The sequence below is a fragment of the Lissotriton vulgaris genome, chromosome 1_1, assembly GCF_964263255.1.
Source record: "Lissotriton vulgaris chromosome 1_1, aLisVul1.2, whole genome shotgun sequence".
Taxonomy (NCBI): Eukaryota; Metazoa; Chordata; class Amphibia; order Caudata; family Salamandridae; genus Lissotriton; species Lissotriton vulgaris.
This window is the reverse complement of record NC_141685.1, coordinates 1,562,601,224-1,562,613,354: the sequence shown is the minus strand read 5'-3', so window position 1 is coordinate 1,562,613,354 and position 12,131 is coordinate 1,562,601,224. Positions and strand designations below refer to the sequence as shown.

Genomic DNA, 12,131 nt, shown 5'->3' with positions numbered 1-12,131 from the left:
ATGTTAAACTTAGACTATAACATTTTCAGTAAGGGCCTGGCTAACCGCTTAATGCCCTACCAGCCTACCCTAGTGCATGAGGTTCAAAACTGGTTTATCCCCCAGCATAACACTTAATTTAACAAACACCTCCTATACCCCGTTCTATCTGAAATGCCTCAGGCCCTCCGTGCAGGGGCTGTGGTACTCTCGCTATGACATCAGGAAATCGTTTGCCACACTGAGGTGGGACTACTTGTATTTTTTTGCATTTTTTGTATTTGTACTTGCAGGCTGTCATGGCGAAGATGGCGCTGGGGAAGGGATGGGGCAGGTAGGTGGCGCTGCTCTACGCAGGTGCCCAAGCGCTGGTGCGCATGGGCTGCTGCATTTTGGACCCCTTTGAGATACGTGGAGGCAGGGCTACCCACTTTTACCCTTACTCTTTGAGCTAGCGGTTGAGCCTTTTGGGTGTATGTTGCATACTGAGGGCTATGGTGGGGGGGAATCTCGCTTCATGATGGCGAACTCATGGTTTTTCAGTATGCATATGACTTGCTCCTCTATCTGCGAGTGGCTCAGACAGGACTCCCTTGGTGAGCTGACCTACTAGAAGAATTTGGTCACATCTCTAGGTGTGCACTAACTGGCAAAAACCTTGTGTGTTTATAATATCGCCATACCTTGTTTTGACCCCAGGAATCGGTGCAGCAGAGCTGAGTGCAATGGGCGCCCAGAACATTTAGATACCTAGGGATTAGAGTGTGTAATATGAACACTGATATGATAGAAGGGAATCTGGGTGTCGGGGTCAGGGGACTGAGGGGTAGCATTGTGTTTTGGTGTATGCTCCAGATTCCTGCAATGGCAAAGGAGCTCTAACTAAAATGTTCATGTTATTTGTAAACCTGCCAGTATGGATCCCGAATGTTTGGTTCTGAACCCTGAACGCTATGTGTTAGACCTTGCATCTTTGGCGTGGTTCCCCTGACATTTTGCCTCTACCTCCTGTATTTTTGATGCTGTGCTGGATTTCGTTTTTGCCGGCTTAGATGCTTTGGGCACTTTGCCACCACTGATCAGTGACAACGTGTAAGTGCTCCCTGTGTAAATTGTTCTTACAATTGGTTCTCCCTGATTGGCATATTTAATTTACTGGTAAATCCCTAGCAAAGTGCACTGCATTGTGCCTGGGCCTGTAAATCACATTCTACTAGTGGGCCTGCAGCACTGATGGTGCCACCCACATGAATAACCCTGAAAAAGTATCTAAGATTTGCCACTGCAGTGTCTGTGCGCAGTTAACTGCCATTTCAACTTGGCAAGATCACCCACTTGCCAGGCCCTAACCTTCCCTTTTCTTACATGTAAGGCATCCCTCAGGTAAGCCCAATCTATCCCCTTGGCAGGGGGCAGTGTATGTGAATGGTAGGACAACAGCCAATTTTGTTTTTCACTGTTGAAAGGCTATCTTACCCCACAAGATAGAATGGGAAAGGCTTTCTAACATCTTACAAGTATAACTTCTCATTGGACAAGATAGAGAAATAAGTTTCGGCTCTCTGAACTCAGAATTTAATAACACATCTTTTAGTAGCGATGTTTTTTAAATTGTATGTTTGAGAATACCACTTTTAGAAAGTAACTGAAAAACTGGGAAAGTTACCTTGCTACCGGTTAGTGTTCCTGCTCATTAATTCAACAGATACACATGACGAACCAGCGTTATCTTGCGCTTAGATCTGGTTATTTATTTAACCTTTTTTATTTTTTACATTTCAAAGCTTCTTGTAGATCTTAGTGTCTGATCATGACGGAAACACTTTACATTTATATACATTCAAAATCACGATCTTCTCACAAATATACAAAAATTCGTAACTGTGAATGTGCAATATTTACAAACAATTACAATAATAATACACTGATTTCTTTACACAGTGTTTTGACCGAAAACATATGCAATTTGATTCCATATAAACTGTAAGGGAACAAAAGGAGAGGCCAATCAGTTCCTTTAAAAATTACTTCTCAAAACAATTCTTCTAAAAAAAAATACAGACGCCTGTCAAGTTCCAGTGGAATTCATTGGACTCCTCAGTTTTTCAGTTTATAAGGCCGCACTTCGCTACAGTCCCAGGGTTAATCCTCTCTTTTGTACAACTTTTAGAAAGTAGGCATTTTCTTGTCCAACGATTCGGTGTGCCTTTGAATGTTTGTGTATTGATTGTCTGCTTTTGGAGTGACAGTTGCTGGGAATGTGCATTCACTGTAGACAGCCACTGGGGGGTTGAGGTGGGCCTGGGCCTTCCTGAATGACTCAAAGCTGAACTGAATAGACCTTGGCTGAATTTAGAATAGTGGGAGGAGATTTTCTTGCACCTGAATAGAGCCTGTCTCCCTTGCACAATGCTGTCTCCACCCCCTATGGTCATACTGCACCAGTGAGGACAGAACTGGTTTGGGCTGGGCTCAGAGACCCTTGCTCAAAGAGAACATAGACATTTTTGGGTATAAGTATTAGACCTAAACCCCAGACGTTTAGATTACTTCTGGAATCAAGAGGAACCTTTGCAAAGGAGAAGAGCTGTGAGTAGTACTGCCCATTTGCTGTGTGCTGTGTGGGGTTGGCCTGCAGTTACTGTTTCTGCTAAGTAAAGGACAAAGACTGGAACTTTGCTTTGAACCTTCTTGAAGAAGATCTCCAAGGGGATGTGTATGCTGGCCTCTTTTTCTGAAGGCTCGGGGACACAAATACTTCACCCCTTGCTCCCCTGAACTCTGCTGCTGAGAGTTATGACCTGTCAGGAGGTACCTGTTCAGTTCTGGGCCTCTGGAGGTTGTGCTTGCTGCTGGGAATGGGAAGAAATGCTATGCTATGTGAATTAGTCTGGGATGACCGACAAAATCTAGTGGCACTATGTACATTGCAGAGGCCGAAGGGCAAGGGGATACTGGGAGTTCCAAATTTTTAACTTTATTGCTATGCAGCACAATTACAGCGGCTGGCCAGGTGGGTGATGGGACTAGGCCGATTGAAGCTGGGAGAATTCGGTGCACACATAGAGAAGGGTCAATTCCTGCGACAATGTAGGGGGCAGCAGTTGCCCTTCGTTGTTGGAAGGGGACAATTGGCCAAGTGGGATCAGATCTGTAATAGGCCCTGGGTGCTGCGGACATCCAGAGGTGGATTTCTGGCAGCTTGGTCGTCGGCAGACATAAAAACACTGGGTGACTGTTACAATGAGGACTCCTTGAACTCACCAGAAGAGCTTATAATGGGGAGCAGTCTCCAGGATGGCCAATTCATTGTCTACGGACCTGTTACACCAGCGATGCACAGACTATTTGAAGAGGTTGACCCAGAACCCCTACTCATGATATATTGCAGCCAGTGATGACTTGTGGACGTGGGAGCCATTTATTCTACATGTTATATAAGATGGCACATAATAATATAATTATAATAGGACAGTGGACATGCTACAGAACCTCCAGACTAAGTGGCAGACATAGCTAGTTAGGCAATTTGTTGAAAAGGAATGGAGCAGACTCTAGAATGAATGAATGAATGAAAAACAACTTATAATGCGCAACTAAAACCCGAAGGCATCAAGGCGCCTAACAGACAAAAGTCCTCAAAAAAAAGGCAGAGACAAAAACTACAGGTAGGCTTCGGCAAAAAGACGAGTCTTCAAAGCCTTTCTGAAGGCTTGCATAGTAGGCAGGGACTTAATTTCATCCGGTAGGGTGTTCCACCATTTAGGCACAAGACTCGAGAAAGCTCTGCCCCCCCACTTAGCTCTACGAATGCGGGGCGCTCTTAGCAGAGACTTCTTGGCAGAGCGTAAATTTCTGGAAGGGCTATAAGGGACCAAAAGGTCTCCTATTCCTCACGGACTATTTCTCGCCAAGGCTCCATATGTCAGGCAGAGAATTTAAAAAAGAATCCTGTCCTCCATCGGGAGCCAATGAAGGAGTTTCCTAGCAGCGGTGGCTGATGAACGTCTGGGCAGGTCTAAAACAAACCTTGCTGCGGCGTTCTGAACCATTTGTAAACGCTGCAGCAGGCCCTTGTTGATCCCTGCATACAGCGCGTTACAGTAGTCCAATCTTGACCCTATGAGGGCTACCACGACTTGCTTTCTCGCTTGCGGGGACAGGTAGTGTTTGATCTTCCTTAGAATGTGGATAACACCCCAGCAGGTGGCAATTGTTCTGTTCACCTGCTGCTGCATGCTAAGCGAGGGGTCGATCAGGACTCCCAAATTCTTAGCCAGGCCCGTAGGTGCTGGACAGACTCCCAACGAAGTGGGCTACCATTCCGCCGACCATATCTCCTCCTTTCCGCCGAACACCAGAATCTCCGTCTTCTCGCCGTTAAGCCTCAATGAATTGCTGATCATCCATTGGGCGACTGCCTCCATGCATAGTCTAAAATTGAACATATAAATATAAATGCAGGACCAGATTTAAATGTACACAATTTAACTACCTGCACTGCTCCTACCTTACACCCAAGAGGCTGAATGTGATGGTAAACATTACTGATCTATAAGGCCCCTGATGTATAGCCACAGGCGTAGACTTTTGGCACATGGTGCGGGAGTGCCAGAATATTGGGAGAGTCTGGATGCAGGTCATTGAGATGCTGGAACATGTATTGGACAGGACCCAGCTATACAAGGCCAAGATCGGCCTTTTGGGGTTGTACCATGGGTACTCCCGAGGAACAACAGGTACTAGATTTCTGGGCTTAGCACTGAGAGTAGTCCACAGAGATATAGCATGACATCTGAAATCGGCAACTGGCCACCATGTAACAGGTGGAAGGCAGACATCATCTGCTGGGCCCAGGCGGAAGGAGCGACTCTCGGGGAGGAAGAACATTGAGGGCTCCACAAGAATCCCCTCACTGCCCAATGGGCGGATGCGTTGAGGGGTCTTATGGAGGTGGTGGAAAGAAGGGTGGCAAAGGGATGATGCTTCAAAGGAAGGGCCACTCTGACCTAGGAGCGGTTAGCTTGCACTGAGGCGGCTGGATGTGACAGCCCCTGAACCGAAACAATGGTTCTAGGTATATGCACACAGAGGATTGCAGCACAATTCTTGGCCTACAGAAGACACAACAACACTTAAGCACAAGACAGGGGAAGTTTGTTGGTTAATTGCTCTTTTACAAAATTCTATACTTTATTGGGCCATGGGAAATTGATATGCAACGGAAATGTGAGCCACAACTCTTGTATGAAGCGACATAGTGACTGGCTAACTGTACTTGTAAGTGAATGGTTGGTTTACCAAATACTTCAAGAATACTTGCAACATTAATGAGGAAGACGTTTCATATGTCTCATAATATGAGGGTTATGCATAACTGCTAAACAATCACATACTGTTGAACTTGTAAAAACAGACAGTTAAAAAAACTTCCCATGATCAGTGCCAAATAGCAAGTATACCGTATAGGGTGAAAGGCTTTCTGTTCAGGTGTAATCGCACTGAAAACCTCTACTTATCTAACGTTAATCCTTCCATAATACAGGTTGTATGTGAGACTGTACCTTGTTTCTGGCTACTTCTTTTCAAGGGAAGGGCTCCACCCCCGCCTGCCTTTTTCAGACACCTCATTCATTCATTTCTCTTTTATAGGCCTCTCTACTGCCAGTCGTCTGCTTTTTCAGTGGCACTAAAATGGATCCTGGCAAGTGATGCGCAGTGCTGTCACTAGAGAGCTTACCTATGATTGAGGTGTTCAGCAGAAGAGTAAACCAGTTCAACCACCTAAATGCTCGAAAATGGCATCCCCGGGACCTTCTTGCGGCCCATAATTAGGCCCTTGAGCCTTATTGTATTCCTGGCCCTCCTTTCGTGATCTTTGATGTCACATGGTCTCCTTTGGTACCATGATATGACAGCCATCCTTATGTGACCTTCTCCTTCTCCCTCATGTGCCCTCTCAAACTCCAGACAGGTTGCTTTTAACATTCTTCTCTGAGATCCAAGGCTGTCTGCAGTCAGGTTGAAGGCACATGTCCAGTGAAGCTCAAAGCATACAAAAACACTACAGTGCTACACTCAAATCTTATCCAAAAACAAATTTGTGTAGCTAAGTGGTGCAGGTCTTAGTGAATTAAACCAAGTGGTGAGAGTGACAGGAAGGCTAATTCCAGGCGATTCACTAAGGGCCTACTTGCGAGTTTGCTGATGCAGGAACGGATCGTCACACCAGAGGTCCACTCCTGCACCGCCAAACCTGTGACTGCACAATAAACAGTGATGTGGAGGAACAGATAGACCCAACGCATTCATAGGATGCATTCAGTTACTCCTATGCAGTGGTACCTAGTCCCATCTTATTACTATGTACTTAAACAAAGTCACATACCAACGCTTATTCCTGATCGTAACCAATAATTATTTCTTTTAATTGGTTTACTAGTTAAGATCGGTTGTTCATTTTTCTTAATTCATCATTCATTAAATCAACATGGTACAAAAACACAGTGCAGTCCAACATAACAACAAATACATACATAAGTATACAAAAAGATCATTTCCTAACCCCCTAATTACAAACAAAAGTGTCCGCTTTCTCAGTTCACTGCGGTCCACTGTGAGGTAATCCTTTGCACACTTGAGGTGCCCTACCCACCTGTACATCTTTTTCCGGTGTGCATGTCCAATTTCTGCGCAATAATTGTGATTTAACGGATGCCTCCTTTCTCGTCTGTCGACGTGCTTCAGCCCTGTTGCTTCGGCCTCATCAGGACAGAGGTGTAAGGAACAACAATGAAGTACTGTCCCAGATGCGTAAATACTACAATGCATCACCTCTATCTGTACCGGCGGCTCCTGGCACTCCGCCCGCTATCAACACAGGGCTTCCTTATGCCGCGTATATCTCTGGCAAACCATTCTCATCCTGTGCAAGGATGCTCAATGTCCGCTTATTAACGCCCCACTTGTATTCCGCTGGTTTCCACACTAGCATGGTTCTGTGCCTACCGGTTTACTAATACCCCATGTATATTATGTGAAACCCATGGCTGCAGCTCCTTCCAGTTTACAAGTGCCCTCGTGTTTAGAGGGATGTTATTGGCGGCCCAATGGCAGTACCTCTAAAAATTATCAATCTTAGACCTGGCACCATTGGCGTGGGTCTCCCTTCCATTTTTTGCTGTTGCCTCGTATGTTTTTGCTGGTTATAGATTCTTTGGGCACTGTGCCACTGCTATTCCGTGCCACAGTGCAAGTGCTCCCTAGGGTTAATTGATGTATGAATTAGTGACTCCATGATTGGCTGGTTTGGTTTACTTGTCAGACCCTAGAACAGTGCACTGAGTGTGCCCAGGCTTGTAAATCAAATGCTGCTGGTGGGCTTGTAGCACTGTTTGTGCTACCCACAGAAACAGCCTGTAAAGTGTCTCTCAGGTCTGCCATTGCAGAGCCTATGTGCAGTCTGGTACTGCCATGTTGACTGGCAAGTTCACCCACTTGCCAGCCCCTAAACCTTACCTTTTCTGCATATTAGTCACCCCATGGTAGGCCCAAGGGCATGGTGCATTGTAGGTAAAATGTAGGACATGCCCTGATGAATGTGTCCTAATAGTGAAATATAGCCATTTTCGTTTTCCACTATTGCAAAGCTAACTGTTCCCCATAGGCCAGAATGGGCAGTTTGATTATAACATCTTATAATCCTAACTGAGAAATAGGTAGAAATTAGAGTTTAGTATTCCTGAACTCAGAATGATAAAATACATCTTTTAGTGAAGTTGGTTTTAACATTCTGTGTTTAAAAAATACCACTTTTAGAAAGTATGTATTTTCTTACCTAACTATCCAAACCTGCCTCTGCTAGGTTGGTATTCCTTGTCTGGAGTTTGAGTGACAGGGGCTGGGGGATTCCAGGAGACAGGGTGAGTCAGCACAGGGCTGAATAGACCCATCTGCATGTAGAGTGAGGGAAGGGAAGCATCTGGGACCTAAATAGGGCTGTGCCTGCCTTCCACAATGCTGGCTCCATCTCCTGTGGTGCGTCTGATGTCCCTGGCCCACACTGTCAAAGGAAAGACAGAGTCTTGTCAACAAAGTGCTCCAGGACTGCACAGAACTGGTTTGAACGAGGCACAGACACTCCCTGCCTTCAGAGAACAAAGAGAATAGGTGTATAAAAGAGGGGACCCAGACCCCAGAAATTTAGATCACTTTTGGGAAACAAGAAGACCCTTTGCTGAGGAGAGGAACCAGAGAGAAACTGAAGGAGGAGACTATCCCTAAGCTGAGTGTTGTTTCGGGGATTGGCCTGCAGTGGTTGCCTGACTGCCAAAGTAAGGAAAAAGGAACTTTGTGCTACTTTCATCAACTTGTAAAGGATCTCCAAGGGCTTGGAAATCGAGCTAGCCTCATGCTGAAGTCTCAGGGATAACAGATTTCACCAACCAGCCCCCCTGAGTTCCCTTGCTGGGAATTTGAAGTGCCTGCTGTTGTGCTGGGCCTTCTAAAAGACTGCGTGTTGCAGGGAGCTGGAAGCGCGACTCACCGAGAAGAAGCGTGTCACCGCAGCAGTTGTCGTCACATCACTGAGTAGGGTACCGCCGCTGTCTCATCGCATCGCCAAAGCCCCAAGCATCACCTGAGAAGAGTGCCGCCGCCGCAGCCGCTATCGTCGCATCACTGAGTAAGGGTATCCCACTGCCGCTGGAACCGTCGCATCACTGCAGAAGCGTCTCGGATGGCCTGTCGCGGCTCAGAAGATTCACAGAGTCACCGCATGGCCGTTGGGCATGCACGCATCACTCCTTTGATGTTGCATCAAGGAGAAGACGCAATTTTTGTTGCATTGCACCGGATCGTCATCACAGTGCTGCGAGTCTCATCGACACTGAAGCGCAGTAAGAAACCGACTCATCACCGCCCCACGCGGAGAAGAACTGACGCATCACCTCCCCTCCGGTAAGGAACCGACCCATCACCGTCCCCTGCTCATCCGTTGGGAACAGACGGATCACCTCCCCCCCGGAGTAAGGAACCGACGCATCCCCGTTCTTGCGTGTAAGGAACCGACTCATCACCTTCCCTGCAACTCTTTTGTTTTTATCGCGTTACGCATCCAAAGGTACATTGAATGTAAAGTGTTGCATTAACCATCTAAAGTGAACTAAGCTAATTCTACCATTCTAAAGTACAGTATTGTGGATTTTTGTCGTTTGTGGTCTTGTGTTAAGTCTATATAAAAATACTTATTTTCATAATACAACTTGTGTGGTGTCCATCTGTAGTGTTGTCACTGGGTTACTGTAAGTGTTCACAAATGCATAACACACTGCCTCTGAGATAAGCCTGTCTGCTTGGGCCAAGCTACCAAGGGGATTAGCAGTGGTTATTTTAGAAGTGTACCCCCTGACTAGACCCAAGTGTCCCAACTTGGTCAAAGGTACCTACCTCTGCCAACTAGAGACTCACAAATCTAATAATCACCATAATGGGAACACCAAAAACAGTTCCTGCACGGCATGGACAAGTTGTGCCCCCTGCATGCATCCCACTGCACATGACATGTGGCCATGTGGGCCCCCTTTGTTTTAGGACCACTAGACTTTTCATTGAGTAAAAGACCTCCATGACACTGCTAGTGGTTCTGAAACTCATAATATGCATGGTGGTGCCGCAGCGACACCACTAACGTATTACTGAGGCCCTGACTGGCGTGCGACTGTCAGGGAACAGTGGTTCCCTGGAGGCTGCAATGTTGCAATGTAGGTCTGACCACCCAACTCGTAATGGGGCGGTCTGACCGGCAGTGGCTGGACTGCCACCATCGCGCCTCTGCAAGTCTGGCGGTCCTTGGACCGCCAGACTTGTAAATAGGCCTATAGTAAGGAATCTAGAAGATCTACCCCAGCCTTCAATGTAAATACTCTTCCATGTTTTAAAGAGACACAAAGAAAATTGAAGCTGTAATAAGCACTATACCAAATGTTATTTTTAACCGGTATTTACAGTATTAAAAAAATGCAAAATGCCTGACCTATGATTTGATTCTGACAAATAGATGACCTTGAAAACCACACAGAGAATGATTCCTTTTTTTGAAATATCAACATGCAGCTTACATTAGCGAATTTAAATCGGTGCTGGACAATTCATTTATGTAGCCGTCAGAAAAATAAAGTTCATTTTAACTTGGGCAGCAATGTGATTTTTTTTTTGTTTGCTTTTCGTCTAGGTAAATGAGACGCACATAATATTTCAACATCACCTTCAAAATACGTACGACCCAGACGTCATTATTACAAGAGGGGACTTTTCACTGATATGGCAGTGTGTTTACCTCCGTGACGCAATACTCACCGTTTACGATGGGGCGTTTACACCTATTAGGTGAGTCAAACAGTTTTCTTGCTTTGCATATGTAGCTGCAGAATGGGTTTCAATGCATTTTGAAATATTTTTCCTGTAAACCGGTGAGCATAAAAGTTCATGCACATCATGGGTGCATTGTGCAGAGCTGAGTATTGAATACTTGCAGTATTAACCTGTCAGAGAATACAAGGGCGAGCTGATTCACCTGACTTTTAGGGTGTGTTTGGGGTAAATATCTTCGTACACAGAGCAACCTTGTTACAAGCAGAGGACTTGAAAGCCTCTGTGCACTACATAGTTACTCATTCGCAAGCACAGCCTCGCAGAAATAGTCAAGACTTAAATTGCCCCAAATATCAATTTTCAGTTTCTTGCCTTTAAAACAAGCAGTGGATGGGAAATTGTATTTGGCAATCTTGTGATAGTAACATTTTACTACCCTCCTCCCCTGGAAACGGAGTACATATTTGAAGGTATGCACTGGCACCTATAATTGCGTTCATCATAAGCTGCAACCTAGAATTGCTATGCCATGATTGGGAATTTGCTTTTTCACTGCTGTGACTTAAGGTCTGGGAGAAGGAGCTTTGTTTGCCTCTTCTCTTCCACCTTAGGAGTGAAAAATGGGGCTTCATATTGTGGATGGGCAGCTGCTTATCTGCCACATACTTCATGTCTTGAGAGACTCCATTGAGAGCAGGAATGGTGGGAGGAGACCTGTTGTCTCCATGTCTTTCCACAATTACCCCACCAAACTGAGGAAGGTGCAGGGGTGGTGATAGTCTGTGGTGCCACCAAAATGTTACTTCTCATGCCCCTGAAAGAACAGTACAGATCCATGCAAACATCTGTGCTGACAGCAGCTCCAACAGTCCTTCCAATCACAGGACCTGATGTCTCATTGACAGATAAAAGCACAGCCCTGGGAAAGGAAAGCCAGAGAGATGAGGATAAGTATGCAGCAGGGTAATTGATTGAAATAATGTCTCTCTTTTACTTATTGGCACAACCGTCTATTTAAGCTCTGAAAATAAGGGAATTAATGCTTTAATAAGCTGTTATTAGCAGTTTCAACAATGTTTGGTACTTTCCAGAATTGAAGTATTAAAGGTGGACCGACAATTTTAAATTAGTAGCAGCTAAGTGTAAAGTTAATTGAATTCTTATACTAATGTCACACTGCTATATTAGCAATGAGGTATTATTTGAATAAAATATAATTAATTTGTGTGTTGATCTACAGCCACAAATCATCTCTCTCCTGGATCCATTGGAGCTCATTCATTCAGTTTTTCATTGTTGTCTTTGCTAAGTGGATGAGATGTTTGGATCATGCTCTGATTCATGGTGGTCTAAATCTTTACAACACACCCTTTCACCAGAAATATTTTGGAAGATTCATCATTGATACATTTTCAGATATTTACTTCTAAGCCCGCAGTGCAGTAGGCCATTTATTAAATCTAATTTTAACAATGAGGGTGGTAAAAATCAGAGCTGCTATGTATGAAAGGATGGGTGCTTATGATAGCTAAAACTTAGACGAGATTGTGACCATAGTTAGTAAAACTCTGAACTTCTCGGGCAGTGGCAACCTGACTCATCGTAAGACCCCTGCTGGGCTAAACAGATTCACTAATTTGTTCAGCTATCAAAAGAGGATATTTACAAAATACTAAAGGGCTCTTTGAGTGCAATGAAGGCTTTGATTTTTAACCCACCGCAGTTTTCACAGTGCCAAATATATCCTATTTAAGTACAGATGATAAGTTACCATTCCATTT

General features: G+C 45.0%; 1 protein-coding gene across 3 annotated transcripts in view; it reads left to right on the top strand.

Moving 5' to 3' along the window:
- Positions 1-12,131, top strand: part of LOC147750815 (uncharacterized) — a 702,597-nt gene that overhangs the window by 540,813 nt on the left and 149,653 nt on the right. For all 3 annotated transcript variants that reach the window (XM_086937011.1, XM_086937002.1, XM_086937022.1), the window contains one exon: positions 10,211-10,365. In XM_086937011.1, coding sequence (XP_086793137.1) covers positions 10,211-10,365 — 155 coding nt within the window. The remainder of the gene's footprint in view (positions 1-10,210; positions 10,366-12,131) is intronic.